At 42.4% G+C, this 25,613-nt stretch overlaps 1 protein-coding gene across 4 annotated transcripts in view; it reads right to left on the reverse strand.

Moving 5' to 3' along the window:
* Positions 1-342: 342 nt before the first annotated feature.
* Positions 343-25,613, reverse strand: part of jakmip2 (janus kinase and microtubule interacting protein 2) — a 41,958-nt gene continuing 16,687 nt past the window's right edge. The window contains exons 2-22 of one of the 4 annotated variants that reach the window (XM_029699752.1): positions 20,287-20,531; positions 18,908-19,405; positions 16,735-16,944; positions 15,423-15,521; positions 14,690-14,836; positions 13,353-13,499; positions 12,209-12,265; positions 11,976-12,098; positions 11,335-11,463; positions 9,702-9,785; positions 7,807-7,869; positions 7,451-7,549; positions 6,127-6,228; positions 5,792-5,845; positions 5,596-5,661; positions 5,401-5,469; positions 4,695-4,772; positions 4,252-4,455; positions 2,417-2,482; positions 1,306-1,382; positions 733-864 (exon numbers count right to left, since the gene is read on the reverse strand). In XM_029699752.1, the coding sequence (XP_029555612.1) occupies positions 1,332-1,382; positions 2,417-2,482; positions 4,252-4,455; positions 4,695-4,772; positions 5,401-5,469; positions 5,596-5,661; positions 5,792-5,845; positions 6,127-6,228; positions 7,451-7,549; positions 7,807-7,869; positions 9,702-9,785; positions 11,335-11,463; positions 11,976-12,098; positions 12,209-12,265; positions 13,353-13,499; positions 14,690-14,836; positions 15,423-15,521; positions 16,735-16,944; positions 18,908-19,405; positions 20,287-20,415 (2,475 nt within the window). In that variant the 5' untranslated portion in view covers positions 20,416-20,531 and the 3' untranslated portion in view covers positions 733-864; positions 1,306-1,331. Of the gene's footprint in view, positions 865-1,305; positions 1,383-2,416; positions 2,483-4,251; positions 4,456-4,694; positions 4,773-5,400; positions 5,470-5,595; positions 5,662-5,791; positions 5,846-6,126; positions 6,229-7,450; positions 7,550-7,806; positions 7,870-9,701; positions 9,786-11,334; positions 11,464-11,975; positions 12,099-12,208; positions 12,266-13,352; positions 13,500-14,689; positions 14,837-15,422; positions 15,522-16,698; positions 16,945-18,907; positions 19,406-20,286; positions 20,532-25,613 lie in introns of all 4 variants that reach the window. The other 3 variants (XM_029699751.1, XM_029699750.1, XM_029699749.1) reach the window with 3 other exon arrangements.

Below are 25,613 nucleotides of genomic sequence, written 5' to 3' on the forward strand. Positions count from 1 at the left end.
TCGGGGGGTACTCTGGGGGGTAGTCTGAGTCTAGTCGGGGGGGTAACCTGGGGGTAGTCGGGGGGGTAGTCTGGGGCTAGTCGGGGGGTACTCTGGGGGGTAGTCTGAGTCTAGTCGGGGGGGTAACCTGGGGGTAGTCGGGGGGGGTAGTCTGGGGCTAGTCGGGGGGGTAGTCTGGGGGTACTCTGGGGGGGTAGTCTGGGGCTAGTTGGGGGGGTAGTCTGGGGGTAGTCGGGGCGGTAGTCGGGGGGTAGTCAGGGGGTAGTCTGGGGGTACTCTGGGGGGGTAGTCGGGGGGGTAGTCTGGGGCTAGTCGGGGGGGTAGTCTGGGGGTAGTCGGGGCGGTAGTCGGGGGGTAGTCGGGGGGGGTATTCGGGGGTAGTCGTTATGTCGTCAGGGTGTAGTCTTGGAGTAGATGGATGGTGTAGCGTTCCCCTGCATGGCAGAGATAAGATCTCCTAGACTTTGGTTTCCTTTATGTCTTTAAAAGTGGGTTGATGTGTGTGTGTGTGTGCGTGAGTGTGTGTGTTTCCAGTATGTTTGTATCAGTGTGTACAGTTATATGACTGTTTACACGTGTGTGTGTGTGTGTGTGTGTTTTCCGACTGAGGGTTCTGTTCCAGTTATCCCACTGAGTTGAGAGAAGTTCCATGGTCCAAGGATCAGTCCAGTGCAGTGCAGCATACATTATGTATATCCCCAGAGTGAGGTCCCAAATCAAACAGGTGTGAATTCCCAGCCATGTCCGACACACAACAGTTCCATTTCCACTCACTGTTACAATATGAGTCACAAAGTCGACTCTCTTCTCCCCAAAATAAAACCCACGGCAGTCACAAACACAATCTCCAGGTTTCCACGCTGTCTGCAAACAGAGAAGAAAGAGACAGCGATAGAAGAGTATGAGATCAATCCAACAATGGTGGTGTGTACATTACAGCATTATCCATACGGAGGACGAAGCGGCCGAGCAGCCGGCAGACCAAACAAAGCTTACATGCCAAGAACACAACGTCCCAGTCTGACAAAGGTTAGCACTAAATAATGCTCTTCTTCATAACTGTGAAGGAAAAATGGGTTGGCTTCAATGGAAAGGAAAAGTATTAGTTACATATAGCATGATTCCCTAAACAATGGAACTTCATGAATCAAAACTGTGGAAAGACACGTTGGCTACACTACAAAGACGATTTCACTCACAGGTCCTGATGGTCGCTAGGGAGATGAAGAACAACAGGGGAAACAGATGAGTGCAGAGAGGAAGATGAGAACATTTTCTTGAGTTTATTGACCAGGCCAGACTCACCTCTGCTGCAGGAGATGTCACAGACATCAAGGCCAAAGGATAAAGGCAAGAGAAAAGAATAAGAACAGAAACAAAAACTACAGACAGAGACAGAGAGAAGAGAGAGAGTGAGTGAGACAGAGAGAGGAAGAGAGAGAGAAAAAGAGAGAGCGAGAGAGAAAAAGAGAGAAAGAGAGAGGAGAGAGTCGGAAAAACAGAAGACATGTTAGTTACAAGCAGAAACAGAGGATACTTAAGAAAGTTACAAAGACACTGTCCTACTAGGTAGGGGAACTATCAATTAATCAATGAATTGAACTTTATTTAAATACAGAGAAATCTAGTCCTGATATGGCTAGCCTCTATGGTGTCAAACAGAGCATAGCCATTACAGAACTACAGTAAAAAGTTATGTACAACTTGGTTCATATACAACTTTTAATTTATTTTATATTTTACCTTTATTTAACTAGGCAAGTCAGTTAAGAACAAACTCTTATTCACAATGACAGTCTACCCTGGCCAAACCCTAACGACACTGGGCCAATTGTGCGCTGCCCTATGGGACTCCCAATCACAGCAAGTTGTGATACCTGGAATCGAACCAGGGTCTGTAGTGACACCTTTAGCACTGAGAGACCACTGCACCACTCGGGAGCCACTCAGGACTTTAACTCTAACAGGGCCGAGGTCCTGACTATATGCGCTGACCTGACCAAACCGCACCTCCCCCTCTGTGTCGTGCAACAATGGAAGCAGAACTACTGGCCACGCCTCATTATGTTTGGTTCATTAACTAGTCAGTGATGTGGGGTTCAGTGAGACAGAGGTCTGCCTGATGCTTGACTGTAAGGATACTATAAGGAGAAGACAGACTGAATGTCAGTCAAGTGCAAAGCCTTAGGGATAACAACACATTATATTTCATCTTTTAACAGGCCCCTTCAGGTCACAGAAGCATCACAGGGGCTGAGTTCCTATTTCTTATATAGTGCACTACTTTTAACCTGGGTCCATAGGACTAGATAGGAAATAGGATGGCATTTGGGACACAGGCATAGTCAGTTTATAGCCAACAGGGAGGAGAGAGCAAAACGTGTGTGACGGTAAAAAACTCTGACTGCCATCTTACCTTCTCCTCCAGATCCTTAATTTGTCTCCTCTGAATGTCTGTCTTATCCTCCAGGTCTCGGATTCTCTGAAAACATTGTTGTTCCCTTAGTGAGTATATTACATCTATTCAACAGTAACATTGCATGCTATAGCTGAACTAACTTTATGCCAAGCCAACACAAATATGCTCCATACATCTATATTTTACATACACTTTTGAATCACTGCTGGAAATATAAATAAACTTTACAACAAACGTTAAGAAAACATATATGTATTGTACAGTCAGGTAAACATCAGTATTACACTTTTGGTGTATCAGTAAAAATGATTTAGATACATTTGGGGTTTCATTGGAGCATCTGCCTGTGGCATGGTTTATTGAAACATGAAATGCTTTCTGTAAAACCATGGGTGAGACAGGTATGCTGACAGCTCTGCCCTTGGAGTAGCCTGGTATGGGGTTCACCAGCTGCGTGTGTGAGAGGCTGGCACACGATGCTGCTACCCCCTGGAGTGGATCAGCCAGTAAACTGTAAATCAATGGAACATCGCCCTCTACAGTAGCATTTAGGAACTGCAGCAGCTGCATCATCTTTGTTCCACGTTACAGTAAATTACAATTGTGGTTGAAAAACCTCTTGTTCATTCCAGTAAACATATGCTGCATTCTGTTAAATGTTGTAACTGCTTAGCCTAACAATATAAAGTTCATGTCAGGTGTGAGTGTTGCATACTAAGTATTGAACTGATGTTAGGACTGAGAATCTGTGAAAGTCATCCTTCTATTCTTTCTAGACATACTGCATTTTATTGACCTTTCTTTCATCAAAGTAGGTACAAGTGTGAATCCCTCATGTTAAGTGAATGCCATATGTTGACTCCTACGCAGGTGCATCAGGGTTCTACTGGTGTGACTGTCGGCCTTGTCCTTGGTGTAACCACCATAGAATTAGACATTAGAATACCTTGGTGTAACCACCATAGAATTAGACATTAGAATACCTTGGTGTAACCACCATAGAATTAGACATTAGAATACCTTGGTGTAACCACCATAGAATTAGACATTAGAATACCTTGGTGTAACCACCATAGAATTAGACATTAGAATACCTTGGTGTAACCACCATAGAATTAGACATTAGAATACCTTGGTGTAACCACCATAGAATTAGACATTAGAATACCTTGGTGTAACCACCATAGAATTAGACATTGGAATACCTTGGTGTAACCACCATAGAATTAGACATTAGAATACCTTGGTGTAACCACCATAGAATTAGACATTAGAATACCTTGGTGTAACCACCATAGAATTAGACATTAGAATACCTTGGTGTAACCACCATAGAATTAGACATCGGAATACCTTGGTGTAACCACCATAGAATTAGACATCGGAATACCTTGGTGTAACCACCATAGAATTAGACATTAGAATACCTTGGTGTAACCACCATAGAATTAGACATTAGAATACCTTGGTGTAACCACCATAGAATTAGACATTAGAATACTCTGGTTTAACCAACAGGTATTGACCCTGGGTTGTCTGTGTGACTAAGAAATGTGTCCACTAACACAAAGCTTCAGGTCTAAAGTCTCAGACAAGGCGACTCACAGAGAAAACACAGTTTCAGCTGCAAGTCCAACAGACTGTCCTCATCTGTTGAGTCATGTCTCATGTTGAGTCATCAAAGGGAGTGTACTCATAATACATTTTAATGGATAGTGGGTTTGATTCCCACTGGGGCCACCCATGAACATGTACATGTATGAATACACTGTAAGTGGCTGTGGACAAAAGCGTCAGCTGAATGGCATATATTGTGTGACTGTATATTGTACCTGATGGGCCTGGTGGAGCAGCTCCATCCTCTCAGCCAGAACCTGACAGTCGAACTCTCTGCTCTTCCTCAGCATCTGTCTGCGTAGCTTCTCCACGGACGTACGTAGCTCGTCCTTCTGCATGTCACTCAGAGGCTCGCCGTACCCGATCACCTTGTCCTGCTGCAGCGCGTTGTAGAGTGTAGCCTCCAGCTCCTGGATTTGCTGTGGGTGGAGGTTGAGGGGGTAGTTAGCCAAAGTGACGATAATATAATGTATGTAGATAGCCATCATCTACAAGTCGGTACTGGCTAGGGGAGAGGTGTATGCATTGCACACAACAATCTATGTTACACTTACAGTATGTTCAAAGTTCACTTAAAATGGAACATGTTTGTGGCCAATAAAAAAGCAATCGTGTATATAAAGGCAGGAGGTTGAATGAGGGGGAATGCAACAGTTACCGTGTAGGCCTGATCCAGGGCTGACTTCCTGTAGTCCAGCTCCTCCTCCAGATAGCCTTTCTGCTTGCAGAACATCTCCTGTGGGGGACAGTGCTCTCTGGTCAGTGTTTTGATCTCAATACTGTGACTGAAGAAGTCAGTACCATCCTCAACAGTCTCTAACATCACGTCAACAGGTAGTGACACAGGTAGTGTTGTCTATACACCTTATAGTTGTTTGAGCATCTCTTCCACACAAACATGATATATTACACAACATGTGCCAGGCTTGTAGTACTGTAGGCAATATTCAGAGACACACTCGTCTGCTTCTGCGAGATAACGACATACGTCCTGCTTATGTCACAGTTACAAACCTGGAATAGTGGAAACATCTCAGCGATATTGACAAGACTGGGAGGAAACCAGGAACACAGGAGAGTAAATATCTTGTGCACATACACTCTTCATTTACGTCATTGAGCAGAGGCTCTTATCCAGAGCGACATACAGGAGCAATTAGTGTCAAGTGCCTTGCCCAAGGGCACATCGGCAGATATTTCACCTAGTTGGCTCGGGGATTCAAACCAGCGACCTTTCAGTTAGTTACTGGATAAGCAGCAATATGACATTTTAATTTCATGAAATGCAGTAAAAACAACTCGAGTCAAGCCAAGCTAGCGTGACGTGACAGTGAGTGAGGCATGTGAATGGAGAAGGAACTCACCATCTCTAGCTCCAGGTCAATCATCTTCTGATGCAGCGCTGCCTCTGTTCCCTCAATCTGTTGTATCCACTAGGGGGAGACAAGGACAGCACAATGCACCACAATGACTTAAGTAACAATGCTATATGAATGGCTATGACATTGCTTACAAGTAACTTTGAACTAAGCAACAATATTTGTTTTGTATTGGCATACCTTTTCAGCAAGAGAGAGGACAGTGCTAGCTTGAATAATGGCCACTTGCTCCTCATTTCGCAAGTTCTGAATAAATAAAATAAAAATAAGGTAAAACAATCTTGATTTTTAATAATTTGGCAAAGAAGGAGTGATTAGAAAACATTGGCAAAACATCAGTAACAACATATTATAGAGCCCTTTCCAACAGACTTACCCCATTATCACCCAGAATGTCTAGGAGCTTGATCAGGTCAGGTACACAGACATCCTGGGAAAGGATTGAAATAAACAATCAGCATCCTATTTCGCCTGACATTGTTTAGCAGGAAGACAAAATATCACGTGTTATAAAAAAAAAGAACTGACTTTGGTGAAAAAATACTTTTCTGAGGAAAAATGTACTTGATACAATTGTGATGTGTTGTTGTCTCACCTAGCTATCTTAAGATGAACGCACTAACTGTAAGTCGCTCTGGATAAGAGCGTCTGCTAAATGACTAAAATGTCAAATGTTACAACGCTATCAGATATTATTGAGACTGGTTATACCTTCACTCCTTCCTTCATACAGTAGATCTGTAGGGCGCTGACACCCTCGGAGAACGGATGCATGCGGAGATGATTAAACGGAGGGGACTTTCGCTCACGCTCCTACAGGAGGAAAATTACATTTATTTCATCAGTTAAAAGCATTGGTTAAAAGGATGGAACCGACGAGGTGAAAAATCTGTCGATGTGCCCTTCGGCAAGGCACTTAACCCTAATTTGCTCCAGGGGCGCCTTAGTACTATGACTGGCCCTGTAAAACAACACATTTCCCTGCACCTATCCATTGTATGTGACAATAAAACATATACGGTACCAGTTAAAAGTTTGGACACACCTACTCATTCAAGGGTTTTTCTTTATTTTGAAAAGAAGCAAACAAATGCTCAGCATATGTGGGAACTCCTTCAAGACTGTTGGAAAAGCATTCCTCATGAAGCTGTTTGACAGAATGCCAAGAGTGTACAAAGCTGTCATCAAGGCAAAGGGTGGCTACTTTGAAGAATCTCAAAAATAACATGATTTGATTTGGTTAATACTTTTTTGGTTACTACATAATTCCATATGTGTTATTTCATAGTTTTGATGTCTTCACTATTATTTTACAATATAGACAATAGCAAAAATAAAGAAAAATCCTGGAATGAGTTGGTGTGTCCACACGTTTGACTGGTACTGTATATATATTTTTATGATTGGACAAAGAAGAATGTGGAAGGATTCAGTGCAGGGATATTTTCTGTTGTTCTATTCTTTATCCAGTAGATGGAAGCACCATCCTTTTGGGAGCTTATTGCAGTATCTGCACTGCAGCACAGAATGCACAAAGCCCTGTGTTCTGAGCCTGTCTCAGCCTGGCCATGAAAAAAACTGCAATTGATTAGCATGTTGGCAGAAGCAGCAAGCAGTGCTGGGCTGGGCTGTATGTCTTGGGGCAGGAATTATCATGCTCCGCACGGCCAGGGCCTAGATGTGCTCGGAACAGAGAAAATAGCCTGCACAGTGTGTGTGTGTGTGTGTGTGTGTGTGTGTGTGTGTGTGTGTGTGTGTGTGTGTGTGTGTGTGTGTGTGTTGGGGCTGAGAAACACTGAGCTGAGAGACTGTAACACTGAATACAGAGGTTCCCCAAACAAGCCTGAAGTAAAGTGTATAATCTGTACGTCTCTGTTCTTATCAATTTAGTAAAACATCTATTGATGGGAATATTACAAACCCATTATATATACTGATCTTAGACACTGATCTTAGACAATTTTATTTAAGTAAACAGCTGTGATTCCATTCAAATGTACAGTATGCTTCATTAACCTGTCATAACCAGGCCCACCTCTAGTTCCAGTATTCTGAATTCCAGGAGCTCATTCTGGTCCTTGGAGTCTTGCAGCTCCTGTTGCTGTCGACCACATTTTGCATCTAACTTCTCCACCTGCAGAAGACCAGATGGATAGCATGAAGGTCAGAGCCTGCCAGTTGCATGGACTTCCATACCTCTGCAATATCAAGTGGTGCATAGTGAATGTTCAGATCCAAAATGGCTACCATGCATCACCCTTCTCGGAAGTGGACATTAGTGGAGGGCGAGGTGAGTTGACTTTACTGCAGAAAGTAAAGTGCTTCCATGTGATGATGAATGGTGTAAATGCAATACTATTATAATATCAATGATATCATAGAAGGACAGACCTTTTCCAGCAGCTCCTGATTCCTCCTGAAGAACAGCTGTTTCTCCTCTACCCACTTGGAGTCCTGCCAGAGGAGAACCCAGTTTCAATGAGGGAAACATTGTCTTCTGTTACTTATAACCATGGAATTACAATGAGTGTATCAATGAGGATACCAGTTTATCTCTCTGGTTACAACGCTCTGATAAGGCTTGTCTTATGAAATATCTAACATCTATATATAATAACAATATATTATAACATTATATAATGTATATATGCTCCAGTAGATTGATATCGATATGTTTTTTTCTAGTAGGTTGATATTTTTACTGTAATGCAATACTGAGTGTACAAAACATTAGGAACACCTTCCTAATATTGAGTTGTACCCCCACCCTTTCGCCCTCAGAACAGCCTCAATTCGTCAGGGCATGGACTATACAAGGTGTCAAAAGCGTTCCACAGGAATGCTGGCCCATGTTGAGTCTAATGCTTCCCACAGTTGTGTCAAGTTGGCTGAATGCCCTTTGGGTGGTGGACCATCCTTGGTACACACAGGAAACTGTGCAGTGTTGCAGTTCTTGACACAAACCGGTGTACCTGGGACCTACTACCATAGCCCGTTCAAAGGCACTTAAATATTTTGTCTTGACCATTCAGTCTCTGAATGGCACACATACACAATCCATGTCTCTATTGTCTGAAGGCTTAAAAACCCTTATTTACCCTGTCTCCTCCCCGTCTCCTCCCTTTCATCTTAAGAGTTAACAAGTGACATCAATAAGGGATTATAGCTTCCACCTGGATTCACCTGGTCAGTCTATGTCATGGAAAGAGCAGGTGTTCCTAATGTTTTGTACACTCAGTGTAGCTATCCCATTATGGAGAGCATTTAAGTTTGTTAACTGATCTGACCAACAGTGTATGAAATAGTAGCGTCAATCACAACCCTATTCAAAATTGTTATTGTCTGTTGTGGGGCAACCGAATCAATACCATTCATTGACATTTCCTCTTGGTCACCAAGACGAATCACTATTAAACAGTCCAACACTCTTTTTTTCACAGCCCTGTTACATTTGGTACCCGTAGTAGGTAAATAATTGCATAATAACTAAGGTCACGTGCAGTTCAAGCCGTCCATGCAACTGGAACATTGTGTATAGCCTTTCTCTATGTCGTAGGACCCATCCGAAATGGCAGCCGTTTCCCTTTATAGTGATCTACGCTGACCAACAGAGCCCTGTATTGGGGGTAATGTCATTGATCTGTATTGGGGTAATGTCATTGGTCTGTATTGGGGTATTGTCATTGGTCTGTATTGGGGGTAATATCATTGGTCTGTATTGGGGGTAATGTCATTGATCTGTATTGGGGTAATGTCATTGATCTGTATTGGGGTAATGTCATTGGTCTGTATTGGGGGTAATGTCATTGATCTGTATTGGGGGTAATGTCATTGGTCTGTATTGGGGGTAATGTCATTGGTCTGTATTGGGGGTAATGTCATTGGTCTGTATTGGGGGTAATGTCATTGATCTGTATTGGGGGTAATGTCATTGATCTGTATTGGGGGTAATGTCATTGGTCTGTATTGGGGGTAATATCATTGGTCTGTATTGGGGGTAATGTCATTGATCTGTATTGGGGGTAATGTCATTGGTCTGTATTGGGGGTAATGTCATTGGTCTGTATTGGGGGTAATGTCATTGATCTGTATTGGGGGTAATGCCATTGGTCTGTATTGGGGGTAATGTCATTGGTCTGTATTGGGGGTAATATCATTGGTCTGTATTGGGGGTAATGTCATTGGTCTGTATTGGGGGTAATGTCATTGATCTGTATTGGGGGTAATATCATTGGTCTGTATTGGGGGTAATGTCATTGGTCTGTATTGGGGGTAATGTCATTTACCTGTCCTTTGTGGGCGAGCTCCTTCTCCAGGTCTTCTATTTTGGCCTTGTACCTGAGAATGTCTGCATGTAGCTGCTCCTGAGCCTGGGACACAACATTATCCACATTAACATCATCCACTGGATACAGCTCAATGTGACTGGTTGGTGTTGTTTTAGAACGCATGAGCAGTGCTGTAGTTGTACTGGGGTATATGTTCTTAATATTTTGTACACTTAGTCTAGAATGCATATGCAGTCTTATCAGCATTTTACTGAATACAGAAACCAATCTGGCATGACCCCATCCCTATTGTCCCAGATGATGGCAAAATACAATCTTATGTGGGTGATATTTTACTGAACATTAAAGCGTATATCAGCATGAGGTTAAACAGCGCCACTGTTCACCCCAGCTCATTTTGTATTGTCTTTGTTTTGTTGATGAAACGGAGGAGAGGAGCATCCAGCATCGTGGTAAAATAATAATCTGCAGTAGATAGTCTGCTGTTCTGTCCCTCGTGCAATTATGTCTGAGGGGGAAAACAGTGTTCGCTGTTTGAAGTAACTACTTTGTTGTTGTAATATCACAACCGGGCGAGGCAGTTTCACCAAGAACACATTCCAGCTTTAACTGCACTGATATTTAACTGAATATTAATGGCAGTGATATTTATGTAAAAAAGATATATTTAATTTAGCCTTTATTTAACTAGGCAAGTTAGTTAAGAACAAATTCTTATTTACAATGACAGCCAACACAGGTAACATTAACGGCAGTGATATTTAGGTTAACATTAATGGCAGTGATATGTAAGTTAACATTAATGGAAGTGATATGTAAGTTAACATTAATGGCAGTGATATGTAAGTTAACATTAATGGAAGTGATATGTAAGTTAACATTAATGGCAGTGATATGTAAGTTAACATTAATGGCAGTGATATGTAAGTTAACATTAATGGCAGTGATATTTAAGTTAACATTAATGGCAGTGATATTTAAGTTAACATTAATGGCAGTGATATGTAAGTTAACATTAATGGCAGTGATATTTAAGTTAACATTAATGGCAGTGATATTTAGGTTAACATTAATGGCAGTGATATTTAGGTTAACATCAATGACAGTGATATTTAGGTTAACATTAATGGCAGTGATATTTAAGTTAACATTAACGGCAGTGATATGTAAGTTAACATTAATGGCAGTGATATTTAGGTTAACATTAATGACAGTGATATTTAGGTTAACATTAATGGCAGTGATATTTAGGTTAACATTAACGGCAGTGATATGTAAGTTAACATTAATGGCAGTGATATGTAAGTTAACATTAATGGCAGTGATATTTAAGTTAACATTAATGGCAGTGATATTTAGGTTAACATTAATGGCAGTGATATGTAAGTTAACATTAATGGCAGTGATATTTAGGTTAACATTAATGGCAGTGATATGTAAGTTAACATTAATGGCAGTGATATGTAAGTTAACATTAATGGCAGTGATATGTAAGTTAACATTAATGGCAGTGATATTTAAGTTAACATTAATGGCAGTGATATTTAGGTTAACATTAATGGCAGTAATATGTAAGTTAACATTAATGGCAGTGATATGTAAGTTAACATTAATGGCAGTGGGTCTGTACCTTAGCTTCTATCTCAGCGTCCAGAAGGCCCCCTTGATGTTCCTGCAGCAGGGCGTATGCCCTCTGTAAGGCCTGGTACTCTCTGGTCAGCTGCCTGAAGCGCAGCTCCGACTCCTCATTGACCAGTCCCTGTGATCATGAACAGACCCCAGGGTTAAAGAGAAGACATTGGGAGGAAAGCCAGGAAGTGTCACACCTGCTCCCGCTCCCCCTCTCTGGCGCACTCTGGCGCCAGGCGGCCCATCACACCTGTTACCATCGTTACGCGCATCAGCGCTTCATGGGACTCACCTGGACTCTATTACCTTATTGATTGCCTCCCCTATATCTGTCACTTCCTCAGTTTCTTCCCCGTGTCTGCATTAATGTTATGTTTTTCAAGTCCAGATGCTGCCCTGTCCTGTTTCATGTCTGTTTATTAATTAAATGTTCACTCTCTGTACTTGCTTCTCATCTCCAAGTGTCTGTCCTTACAGGAAGAGGAATTATGGATAGAGAGATTAGAAACACATTGGTTCAGGGAAAGTAGATGCTGATGTGCTGCTGGTGCTTGTGCAAAGGTTATTGATCACTTATCGTAAATAAAGTTCCTTCCCCACCCAGGGGCTGTGTCGATTTCCTGTGAAATGAACAGGTCTTACCTCATCCAGGTCTTCATCAGGAGTGGCTGGAGTGCGGTCCATGCGAAACGAAGCCACGGAGGACGTCTCTGAGTCCATGGATTCCTCATCATATCCAAAGAAGGTGTCCACTACAATGTGTCTCTGTGTAGAGAGAGATCACAGGATTGTGAGGAAATAGATATTTCCCAAGGCAGATTAATGTATTATTGTACTGATCTTTTTATTGTGTTGTCATGGGAAGAAAAAACTACCTTTATTGGTCTGTTGCTTCGTTTATGCCTCTTCTTCCGCAATAGTTTTTCCCTATCCTGAAACATATCAGGCATGTCAGAACAGTTAGAGCTATCCGGGAATCCTTTGGACCTCCCTACCATAAACCCTAACCTTAACCCCTACCCTAACCATTACCCTTACCTAACCTTAACCCTAACCTTAACCCTTACCTTTTTAATTGTAAACTTCAATGGGGTGACGTCAGAGTTGGGATGTCCCAAGGACACCGTTTAGACTTTTCCCTTTAAGAACTACCAACAAACAAACATACAACTTCAGCAACCATGGATACATTTCCTGAGATCAGACAATTGTATCTGTCAAAGAGCAAAAGAGTCAGATACTGTGTGTCCACCAGTTCTCCAGATACTGTGTGTCCACCAGTTCTCCAGATACTGTGTGTCCACCAGTTCTCCACATACTGTGTGTCCAATAGTTCTCCAGATACTGTGTGTCCACCAGTTCTCCAGATACTGTGTGTCCACCAGTTCTCCAGATACTGTGTCCACCAGTTCTCCAGATACTGTGTCCTCCAGTTCTCCAGATACTGTGTCCACCAGTTCTCCAGATACTGTGTCCACCAGTTCTCCAGATACTGTGTCCACCAGTTCTCCAGATACTGTTTCCACCAGTTCTCCAGATACTGTGTCCACCAGTTCTCCAGATACTGTGTCCACCAGTTCTCCAGATACTGTGTCCACCAGTTCTCCAGATACTGTGTCCACCAGTTCTCCAGATACTGTGTCCACCAGTTCTCCAGATACTGTGTCCACCAGTTCTCCAGATACTGTGTCCACCAGTTCTCCAGATACTGTGTGTCCACCAGTTATCTTGTGTTTTGTTTAGTCAGTAAGTCAATTGTCTCTTGTGACAGACTGTTAACACAAAGTAAATGCTAGATGGTCAGTGTACACAAGATTTGGTTCTGGGTTCCACAGAGATAAGTAAGTAAATCAACACCTTGGATCATTTTAGAAGTGAATGCCTATTTGTAAAATGTACTATTTGACTAAATGTATTTGTATGTTCTTTACATTGTAAATAATACCTTGAATATCCCAAAATAAACTTTGTAAAAAAAAGATACATTGGGGAATTGAAATTTGTAAAAGGAGAACTCACTCTTGTCAGCTCGTCGATCATGCTTTGTTGCTCCAGCACCTGCAGCTTGAGGAACTCAATCTCCTGGTCATCATGCGCCTGGTCCAGATCATTCAGAGACTTACAGTTGGCTTTCTTCAGTGGCAGGTGGGAGCTGATCTTCTCCTTCTACAGAAACAGAAAAGACCTTTGTGAGTGGAACGAGTTGTAGTTGAGTTAAACAACCTTCTATATCGCTCAGTATGGGCTCGTCATTAATAAAGTAGATTTGTGGTGGTTGTTAGGGCACTGAGGCCAAAGCTGCAAGATCATGGACTTCTAAATCCACAAGACTAATGCAGACTGTACTTTGAAAAGGACTGTAATCATTGCCAATGTGTTGCAGACAGTCTTCATAAACACTGAGCTATTGAGGCATACTTGTATTATTATTATTGTCATTTACAAAATAGCCCTCAACACTCTACTAAGCAAACTGGATGTAGTCTATCAAAGTGCCATCCGTTTTATATTCTACCCACCACTGCGACCTGTATGCTCTCGTTGGCTGGCCCTCACTACATACCCGTCGCCAAACCCACTGGCTCCAGGTCATCTATAAGGTCCTTGCTAGGTAAAGCCCCGCCTTATCTCAGCTCACTGGCCACAATAGCAACACCCACCCGTAGCGCGCACTCCAGCAGGTATATTGCACTGGTCATCCCCAAAGCCAACACTTCCTTTGGCCACCTTTCCTTCCAGTTCTCTGCTGCTAATGACTGGAACGAACTGCAAAAATCACTGAAGCTGGAGTCTTATGTTTCCATTCCTAACTTTAAGCACCAGCTGTTAGAGCAGCTTACCGATCACTGTACCTGTATACAGCCAAAATGTAAATAGCACACCCAACTACCTCATCCCCTCTTGCTCTTTTGCAACCCAGTATCTCTACTTGCACATTCATCATCTGCACATCTATCACTCCAGTTTTAATGCTAAATTGTAATTATTTTTGCCTCTAGGGCCTATTTATTGCCTACCTCCCTACTGTTCTACATTTGCACACACTGTACAAAGATTCTTCAATTTTTCTTTTCTTTTGTGTTATTGACTGTACGTTTGTTTATGCGTAACTCTGCGTTGTTGTTTTTGTCGCACTGCTTTGCTTTATCTTGGCCAGGTCGCAGTTGTAAATGAGAACTCAACTGGCCTACCTGGTTAAATAAAGGTAAAAAATAAATAAAAATGAACTAAACTATTGGAGCCCTAATTGTGTTGAGATCTGCGCGATGATTCCACTCACCATAGAAATATAATTACTAGAATGGGGATTCCCAATTTAAGACAATGGTCTGTAGTTCAATTTCTATGCCACTCACCATCTCCAGGTTCTCCTTGGCCAGGCCTTTGAGTTTCTCTTCCATGCGCTGCAGGGTCTGGCTGAGGTCATCATTCCTCTTATTCAGCACCTTGTTCTTTTCCAGCATGGGCTTGCACTGCTTCTCAGACTCCCGCACACGCTTCAGCTGAGAGGGTGAGAGAGAGAGAAAAGAGAGAGAAAAGAGAGAAAGAGAGAGAGAAAATAGAGAGAGAGGAGACAGAAAGACAGACAGACAGAGAGAGAAAAGAGAGAGCGAGAGGAAGAGAGAGGAGAGGGAGAGAGAGGAGACAGACAGACAGACAGACAGAGAGAGAAAAGAGAGAGGAGAGGGAGAGAGAGGAGACAGACAGACAGAGTGAGATAGCGACAGGGAGTGATAGATGGCAATAAAGATAGAATAGAAGGGGAACAAAGGGAGATGGAGGGATGAAGAGTTCTGCTCAGTCCAGTGTGTCAACATGGCAGGGGTCTAGACTAGGTACTGTATTTGTAAATTATTTACAGGTGTTTTGCCGGGTGCATTCATTGTATGTTTAATGAATCCAGATGAAGGAGGATTGTTATCCTTCAGTGACAGAGGATCAAGTCTGCATCCCAAATGGAACCCTATTGCCTACACCCTCTGGGCCCTGGTCAGAACTAAATAGGGAGCCATTTGGAATGCACCCAAGATGTGATTCATTGCCAGGCTCTCTGCCAGGTAGGGAGAATTCATAGTGACCAGATCATACCAGTTCATTCCTCTCATCCACCAGCAGTGAGTTGCGGTCCTCCAGCTTGCGGATGGTGGAGTTGAGGTCAGCCATGCGCCTCTGGTTCCTGCGCATGTCCTGGGTTGTTCAAACAGAACGCATGGCGTGTTACGACACACTACATTCACTATACGCCAAAAATGCAATAGGGTGAATAATATGGATTATTGTGAATTATACACAAATGCATTATTGTGAGTAGTTGTATAATATCAATTATTTCAATGACATACATGTTGGGGACAGATTTGTTAGGAAAATACAAATTTATAGGACATTTATTTCTGGAGTTTACTTATAAGGTAATTATTTATACGTATCAGTGACACATCTCTTTAGAAAAATAAGCCAAAGACAAATAGTTTTCTGTCATGTGGTGATTTTCAAGCAGACCATGACTAATCCAGAATGTGAGAATGTATTAAAACCTCACAGACTTCTTGACTGACTAGCATTCTTCTTGACAGACCAGCAGGCTTCTTGACTGACCAGCCATCTTCAGATACAACGGCCTTCAGATCCCTTCAGTTCTCCGTTCAATACCAGGTAGGAGCTTGATTTATTGTGTAGTAAATTGGCAGGTACTTTTTAGCAGATAGGAGTATTTATCTAAATTCTTGTTTTTTTGTGTTTTTCATTTGACATATTACCTAGTACTACTTTATCATGTTTTTAAAAGTAATATTACCATCATAGTAATTCATTGAGCATAAAAAGTGATATTTGCATATGAAGATACTGTATGATGGGATGCACTTGCCCTATTGCTAACATTTTGTTGGTGGGGCACTATGGAGTGGGGCTTTAAAAACGTTTGGATATTTGTGGTATTAAAATGGTGGTATTATGTGGTATTATCTGAGTCACAAAATCTTCATATAAAGAATGGCCACACCCAAACTGTGTTTGACACTGTGTGAAAGCAGTTTGATAATTCTCCTGCAATGAGCAAAGACCATGTTTCCGCATGTGGATGATGGTATTACAATTAGACTTATTTCATATTTTTTCTGACCACTTGTTTATGTCATTTGTCTCAGGCTTTTTCCGCATAAACTACACAGGCTGCTTCTATAAATAGCCTATACAGTAGGCAATAGGTAATTGGAGTGTGGCAATTGGCTATACTGTACATAAACTAGTGTAGGCCTATTTTACCTCTCATTATGGGTTAATTGTCCCATTAATTTCAAAGCCATTTACTTTGGACTGGCTTCATTATTACATTTCTATAATCTACAGGCTGCATTTGTACCATTTCCAAGTTCCCCTCTGCCTTTCTATGTCGTACCGGGCTGCCACAGTGTTCTGCCCCGTCCCCAGCCCGTCCGGGGATCTCTCTCTTGGGGCTGCCCAGGTTACACTCTGCCTCCTTGACCAGGAACAGCTGGTCGTCCAGGGCATCCTTCTGCATCTGCAGCTTCTGCAGCAAGCCAATGGCATTCTCCAACTCCTTCTCCAGAGAGAAGATGGTGCGCTCTTTAGACTTGATCTCATCCACCTGAAGGAATGAATAGGAAACAGGAAACTTGGTGACAGAGAGACGGACAGGACAGACTGAACGACAGACAGTTCTAAGAGTATCATTTGAAGGTATGATGTATCATACTGTATGTGTCACACCTTGATCTGTTTCACCTGTCTTTTTGCTTGTCTCCACCCCTCTCCAGGTGTCACTCATCTTCCCCATTATCCCCCCATTATCCCCAGTGTGTTCTCTGTTTGTCTGTTGCCAGTTCGTTTTGTTCGTCAAGCCTACCAGCGTTTTTCCCCTTGCTCCTGTCTTTTTCTAGTTCCTGTTTTCTAGTTTCCTGGTTTTGACCAGTCTGCCTGCCCTGACCCTGAGCCTGCCTGCCATTCTGTACTTTATCACACCACCCTGGATTATTGACCTCTGCCTGCCCTTGACCTGTCGTTTTCCCTGCCCCCTGTACTAGTAATACACTTTTGTTACTTTGACACTGTCTGCATCTGGGTATTCCCTGAAACGTGATAGTATATATCAAATTGTATCATGTGAAAGTCTGCCTGGAAAGAACGTGACAGAGTCTGACCTTTGCCAAGGTAAAAGGGCTACTCCTTGCTAATTGACTGCTTTGGAACAAAGTCATACCTTGGCAAAATTTGATTCGATAAGGATCATGAGAATTAGCTACAAATGTAGGATCTTAATTTGATCACCTTGTTGCAGGAGAACCTTCATGCAATGCAGAAAATGTAAAACTTGAAGTGTATTTGAGGTTTAAAAAGGCTTCTGAAGTTTGTAATTTCCACTTAGAAATTTCAGACTTGATTTTTCCTTATGAAGAATCAGCCCCTCTCCCCACAGGTGTGATTACTACCTCTGAGGGTTTAGAGCTTGAGGTAGTTACCTCATACAAGTACTTGGGAGTATGTCTAGACGGTACACTGTCCTTCTCTCAGCACATATCCAAGCTGCAGGGTAAAGTTAAATCTAGACTTGGTTTCGTCTATTGTTACTCGCTCCTCTTTCACCCCAGCTGCCAAACTAACCCTGATTCAGGTGACCATCCTACCCATGCTAGATTACGGAGACATAATATATAGAAAAGGCAGGTAAGGGTGCTCTCGAGCGGCTAGATGTTCTTTACCATTCGGCCATCAGATTTGCCATCAATGCTCCATATAGGATACATCACTGCACTCTATAGTCCTCTGTAAACTGGTCATCCCTGTATACCCGTCGCAAAACCCACTGGTTGATGCTTATTTATAAAATCCTCTTATGCCTCACTCCCCCCATCTGAGATCTCTACTGCAGCCCTCATCCTCCACATACAACACCCGTTCTGCCAGTCACATTCTGTTAAAGGTCCCCAAAGCACACACATCCCTGGGTCGCTCCTCTTTTCAGTTCGCTGCAGCTAGAGATTGGAACGAGCTGCAACAAACACTCTGAAGAGTTTTATCTCAATCCCTTCATTCAAAGACTCAATCATGGACACTCTTAATGACAGATGTGGCTGCTTTGCATGATGTATTGTTGTCTCTACCTTCTTGCCCTTGGTGCTGTTGTCTGTGCCCAATAATGTTTGTACCATGTTTTGTGCTGCTACTATATTGTGTTGCTACCATGTTGTTGTCATGTTATGTTGCTACCATGCTGTGTTTTCATGTGTTGCTGCCTTGCTATGTTGATGTCTTAGGTCTCTCTTTATGTAGTGTTGTGTTGTCTCTCTTGTCGTGATGTGTGTTTTGTCCTATATTTATATATATTTAAATTTTTAATCCTCGCCCCCGTCCCCGCAGGAGGCCTTTTGCCTTTTGGTAGGCCGTCATTGTAAATAAGAATTTGTTCTTAACTGACTTGCCTAGTTAAATAAAGGTTAAATAAATAAAAAATCATGGAGCAATGAGAAAGACCAGCTAAGGCTACATCTAGTGTTCAGCCAGACATGCATTCCGGAGATCAGACTGTCTGCAGACCCTCAGCCAGTATTCACCAGTCTGCGGATGTCCCTCTCGCTGTCCCACTTGATCTTGGAAATCTGCTCTTGGTGAATCTGGTGCTCGGAGCGCAAGTCCCCAGCCTTCATCTTATCTGCTTGGATCATGGTGCTGAGCGCCTCGTCTGTCTGCTTCTTGGTCTGCTTGAGCTCGGAGATCTCCTGCAGCAGCTTGACCCTCTCCACGTCGAAGAAGCGCCGTGCCTCCTCTTTGGCCTCCAGGGTCAATGCTGTGCGCACCTTCTCTCCACTGCCGTCCCGCATGGCACTCAGCGCCGCCTTGAGCCGCTGGTTCTCCTGGTCCTTGATCTTGGCGGTGCGGGCCTGCTCCTGCTCGTGCTGGCGGACCAGGTTCTCTCTGAGCGCCTGGAGCTCCTTCTGCTTCTCCTCGTGCCATTTGGCCCGCTGTTCTGTCAGCGTGGCCGTGTGCCGGTGCTGCTCCTGCTCCCGGATGCGCTTGCACTCCTGTACCTTCTCACGCTCCAACTTACTCACCTAGCCCCCGGGGAGAGAAGAATAGGAGACAAAGAGAACTGGGTTACACTACAAAGGCATGTCAGAGAGAGGACTACATACAGCCCGGAGGCAATTCTCTTGATCTAGTACCGGTTAAGTTGATAAAGTGATTAACCCTAAAATCACCAACAGGGGTCAATTTTGATCCAAGGGGTAAAGAAATGTCATAATTTCAAATAGATCCTTCTTAAATTGTTGGACTTTGTCAAGCAACTCATTACCAACCAAAAACATGTGCCATCTGCAGTTGAAGACACTGTTGTACACTGAGTGAACAAAACATTAGGAACACTTTCCTAATATTGATGCCGCCCCACTCTTTCACCCTCAGAACAGCGTCAATTAGTCAGGGCATGGACTCTACAAGGTGTCAAAAGCATTCCACAGGGATGCTGGACCATGTTGCCTCTAATGCTTCCCACAGTTGCGTCAAGTTGCCTGGATATCCTTTGGATGGTGGACCATTTTTGATACACACAGGAAACTGTTGAGTGTGAAAAACTCAGCAGCATTGCAGTTCTTGACACAAACTGGTGCGCCTGGCACCTACTACCATACCCCATTCAAAGGCACTTAAATATTTTGGCCATTTACCCTCTGAAAGGCACACATACACAATCCATGTCTCAACTGTCTCAAGGCTTTAAAATCCTTCTTTAACCTGTCTCTTCTCCTTTATCTACACTGATTGAAGTGGATATAACAACTGACATCAATAAAGGATCATAGCTTTCACCTGGATTCACCTGGTCAGTCTATGTCATGGGAAGAGCAGGCGTTCATAATGGTTTGTACACTCAGTGTAAGTGTATTTAACAAGGGAAGATTTACATGTAATGTAGTGTTCCAACGTGGCCTACCTTGCATTTCTCTTGATGAAGTTCTATTTGAATGTCAGTCAGCTTGGACCTGAGATCTTCGTTAGCTGCCTGTAAAGCAGAGATGAGCGCTTCGGGCTTCTCGCCCTTGGTGCGTCCCTTCTTCGCCATTGAGTCAAATATTACAGCTGCTCCAATGCTTTCATTGAGACTTCATAGAAATGAACAGAGGCCCTCCTGTGGTTTCCAGTTCTTCCTCTTCCTCATGATCTTAGTAGACAGAAGAGCTGTGTGTGGAGAGGAATAAGAAACATTTTAGACAACTGTCATTGAAGGATCAGGAAGATAATCTCAACTTAAGTGTTTACATACAATGGCAAGAAAAAGTATGTGAACCCTTTGGAATTATCTGGATTTCTGCATAAATTAGATCTGATCTTCATCTAAGTCACAACAGACAAACACAGTCTGCTTAAACTAATAACACACAAACTATTGTATTTTTCTTGTCTATATTGAATACATCATTTAAACATTCACAGTGTAGGTTGGAAAAAGTATGTGAACCCCAAGGCTAATGACTTCTCCAAAAGCTAATTGGAGTCAGGTGTCAGCTAACCTGAAGTACAATCATTGAGATGAGATTGGAGATGTTGGTTAAAGCTGCCCTGTCCTATAAAAAACATTCACAAAATTTGAGTTTGCTATTCACAAGAAGCATTGCCTGATGTGAACCATGCCTTGAACAAAAGAGATCTCAGAAGACCCAAGATTAAGAATTGTTGACTTGCATAAAGCTGGAAAGGGTTACAAAAGTATCTCTAAAAGCCTTGATGTTCATCAGTCCATGGTAAGATAAAGTGTCTATAAATGGAGAAAGTTCAGCACTGTTGCTACTCTCCCTAGGAGTGGCCGTCCTGCAAAGATGACTGCAAGAGCACAGCGCAGAATGCTCAATGAGGTTAAGAAGAATCCTAGAGTGTCAGCTAAAGACTTACAGAAATCTCTGGAAGATGCTAACATCTATGTTGACGACTCTACAATACGTAAACCACTAAACAAGAATGGTGTTCATGGGAGGACACAACGTAAAAAGCCACTGGTATCCAAAAAAAACATTGCTGCACGTCTGAAGTTAGCAAAAGAGCATCTGGATGTTCCACAGTGCTACTGGCAAAATATTCTGTGGACAGATGAAACTAAAGTTGAGTTGTTTGCAAGGAACACACAAGTCTATGTGTGGCGAAAAAAAGGCACAGCACACTAACATCAAAACCTCATCCCAACTGTAAAGTATGGTGAAGCGAGCTGCTTTGCTGCCTCAGGGCCTGGACAGCTTGCAATTAACAACATAAAAATGAGTTTCCAAGTTTATCAAGACATTTTGCAGGAGAATGTAAGGCTATCTGTCCTCCAATTGAAGCTCAACAGAAGTTGGGTGATAGGACAACAACCCAAAACACAGAAATAAATCAACAACAGAATGGCTTCAACAGAAGAAAATACGCCTTCTGGAGTCCTGACCTCAACCTGATTGAGATGCTGTTGTGGCATGACCTCAAGAGAGCGGTTCACACCAGACATCCTAAGAATATTGCTGAACTGAAACAGTTTTGTAAAGAGGAATGGTCCAATATTCCTCCTGGCCGTTGTGCAGGTCTGATCCTCAACCTGGGTTGCACATTTTGAGGAATATTCAGAGGTGGAAACTTTTCGTGGGAATTAATGGGAATATATGGGAATTAACGGGAATATATGGGGATTAACCGAAATATATGCAAATAAATATTAATACCATTTAAATGTAGATGTTTTTTGCATTGTATATACAGTTGAAGTTGGAAGTTTACATACACTTATGTTGGAGTCATTAAAACTTGTTTTTCAACCACTCCACAAATTTCTTGTAAACAAACTATAGTTTGGCAAGTCGGTTAGGACATCTACATTGAGCATGACACAAGTAATTTTTCCAACAATTGTTTACAGACAGATTATTTCACTTATAATTCACTGTATCACAATTCCAGTGGGTCAGAAGTTTACATACAAGTTTACATCCAATTGACTGGGCCTTTAAAGAGCTTGGAAAAATCCAGAAATTGATGTCAGGGCTTTAGAAGCTTCTGATAGGCTAATTGACATCATTTGAGTCAATTGGAGGTGTACCTGTGGATGTATTTCAAGGCCTACCTTCAAACTCAGTGCCTCTTTGCTTGACATCATGGGAAAATCAAAAGAAATCAGCCAAGAACTCAGAAAAAAATTATAGACTTCCACAAGTCTGGTTCATCCTTGGGAGCAATTTCCAAACACCTGAAGGTACCATGTTCATCTGTACAAACAATAGTATGCAAGTATAAACACCATAAGACCACGCAGCTGTCATACCGCTCAGGAAGGAGACGCGTTCTGTCTCCTAGAGATGAACGTACTTTGGTGCAAAAAGTGCAAATCAATCCCAGAACAACAGCAAAGGACCTTGTGAAGATGCTGGAGGAAACAGGTACAAAAGTATCTATATCCACAGTAAAACGAGTCCAAAGGCTATCCGAAGGCTATCCGAAACGTTTGACCCAAGTTAAACAATTTAAAGGCAATGCTACCAAATACTAATTGAGTGTATGTAAACGTATGACCCACTGGGAATGTGAGGAAAGAAATAAAAGCTGAAATAAATAATTCTCTCTACTATTATTCTGACATTTCACATTCTTAAAATAAAGTGGTGATCCTAACTTACCTAAGACAGGGAATATTTTTTACTAGTATTAAATGTCAGGAATTGTGAAAAACTGAGTTTAAATGAATTTGGCTCATGTGTATGTAAACTTCCGACTTCAACTGTATTTACCATATCATACGGAGACAGAACATAAACCTTTTACCTTATCATAAGTAGACATAATTGCAAATGATTAAATCCTTCCAATAGAAAAAGACAAAACAATTTAGTTATGAATTGAACTTTAATTAAATGAGTTGATTCTTCACATGGGATGATTTCACTGAACAACAAAAGAAAAGGAATATTGAATGATCCCCAATGATCCATTGCATCTCCTAAAATGTTTTCAACATACATCTGTGAAATTATAGTCTTGAAACTAAAGCTTTGGTTGTCTTCCTCTCAGGCTTCCCTGTCTTCTCCCTGGACCTCCTCAATGTCCACCTCTTGAACATCAGACTCTGAGGCCTCCTCTTTACTTTCCAACCTTGTTGAGGATGGCTCGTTGTCAGGCTCAAAAAGCCTCAGATTTGCCCGGATGGCCACCAATTTTTCAACCCTTGTATTGGTCAGCCTGTTGCATGCTTTGGTGTGTGTGTTCCCAAACAAGGACCAGTTGGCTGATGTTTGTGGGATTTGGAGGATGATAGCGGAAACAGGGGAAAGAGCCTCAGATCCACAAAGTCCAGATAACATTTTATGACCAATTTATATAGAAGTCCAGGGTTCACATACTTTTTCTTGCCACTGTACATTGATTATTCAAGTCTGATAGTAAAGCAATTAATTGCATGGTGCTAGTAGAGCCAGTATTGGCAGTAGCTATGGTTCAGGAGTGGCTCATTGAGTTAGACAAGTCAGGCCGCTGCATAGTGTGTAAACCTACGTGTAAAAATTGACCAGGTTTTCAATTGACCAGGTTTTCATCCTCGCAGATGCTGACTACAGATAGTACACATTGTAAGCCAGTGGTTTTCCAAATGTTACAATCCATTTCACAGATGCAGACCTGTGGACACATCATTGAACATCAGGATATGAAATATCCATTAAATTCACAACATCAAAGCAGGCCACGATACACTGGAAATTGTTTGAGGCAATGTTGCCAGCAATGGTTGCTGCAACTATTTTACATAAAAGATTTGCTACTTTTTATTATGTTGGGAATCTTGATCAACAGCGCCACTAAGGGGACATTTTTGGGAATCCTCCAATCAGAGCGCCGATTTTGGTCATGTGATCAGTGTGCTGTTCCAAAATATTTAGGAAAACATGGCGACCGTTTTTGAGCTGAAGCAAGAGAAAATCAACTCCCATGTTGGAGTTAAATGGGACAAACATGATAATTTGCTAGCTAGCTAGCAATGTATATTTTATATTTAGTTTTTTAGTTTTAGATAGTGTTCTGAATGCTTAACTAGCTGGCTAGCAGGACAAATACCATTTTAAACTTCCTAGCTTAGAATTGGGAAGTGAAAAGTTATGGTGTTAAGAAGCACGGTTTGGCGTTTCAGAGGTTTTGCGTTTCAGAGGACGCATGCCTCTACCTTCGCCTACCAAACCTGTTGAGGAGTTGCAGCGATGAGACAAGATCGAAATTGGAGAGAAAAAGGGGTTAAAAAAATAAATACAAATAATTAAAAAATATATATATATATATATACTGCTCAAAAAAATAAAGGGAACACTTAAACAACACATCCTAGATTTGAATTAAATAAATAATCTTATTAAATACTTTTTTCTTTACATAGTTGAATGTGCTGACAACAAAAAATAATCAATGGAAATCCAATTTATCAACCCATGGAGGTCTGGATTTGGAGTCACACTCAAAATTAAAGTGGAAAACCACACTACAGGCTGATCCAACTTTGATGTAATGTCCTTAAAACAAGTCAAAATGAAACTCAGTAGTGTGTGTGGCCTCCACGTGCCTGTATGACCTCCCTATAACGCCTGGGCATGCTCCTGATGATGTGGCGGATGGTCTCCTGAGGGATCTCCTCCCAGACCTGGACTAAAGCATCCACCAACTCCTGGACAGTCTGTGGTGCAACGTGGCGTTGGTGGATGGAGCGAGACATGATGTCCCAGATGTGCTCAATTGGATTCAGGTCTGGGGAACGGGCTGGCCAGTCCATAGCATCAATGCCTTCCTCTTGCAGGAACTGCTGACACACTCCAGCCACATGAGGTCTAGCATTGTCTTGCATTAGGAGGAACCCAGGGCCAACCGCACCAGCATATGGTCTCACAAGGAGTCTGAGGATCTCATCTCGGTACCCAATGGCAGTCAGGCTACCTCTGGCGAGCACATGGAGGGCTGTGCGGCCCCCCAAAGAAATGCCACCCCACACCATGACTGACCCACCGCCAAACCGGTCATGCTGGAGGATGTTGCAGGCAGCAGAACGTTCTCCACGGTGTCTCCAGACTCTGTCACGTCTGTCACGTGCTCAGTGTGAACCTGCTTTCATCTGTGAAGAGCACAGGGCGCCAGTGGCGAATTTGCCAATCTTGGTGTTCTCTGGCAAATGCCAAACACCCTGCACGGTGTTGGGCTGTAAGCACAACCCCCATCTGTGGACGTCAGGCCCTCATACCACCCTCATGGAGTCTGTTTCTGACCGTTTGA

This window comes from Salmo trutta, chromosome 19 (genome assembly GCF_901001165.1).
Source record: "Salmo trutta chromosome 19, fSalTru1.1, whole genome shotgun sequence".
Lineage (NCBI taxonomy): Eukaryota > Metazoa > Chordata > Actinopteri > Salmoniformes > Salmonidae > Salmo > Salmo trutta.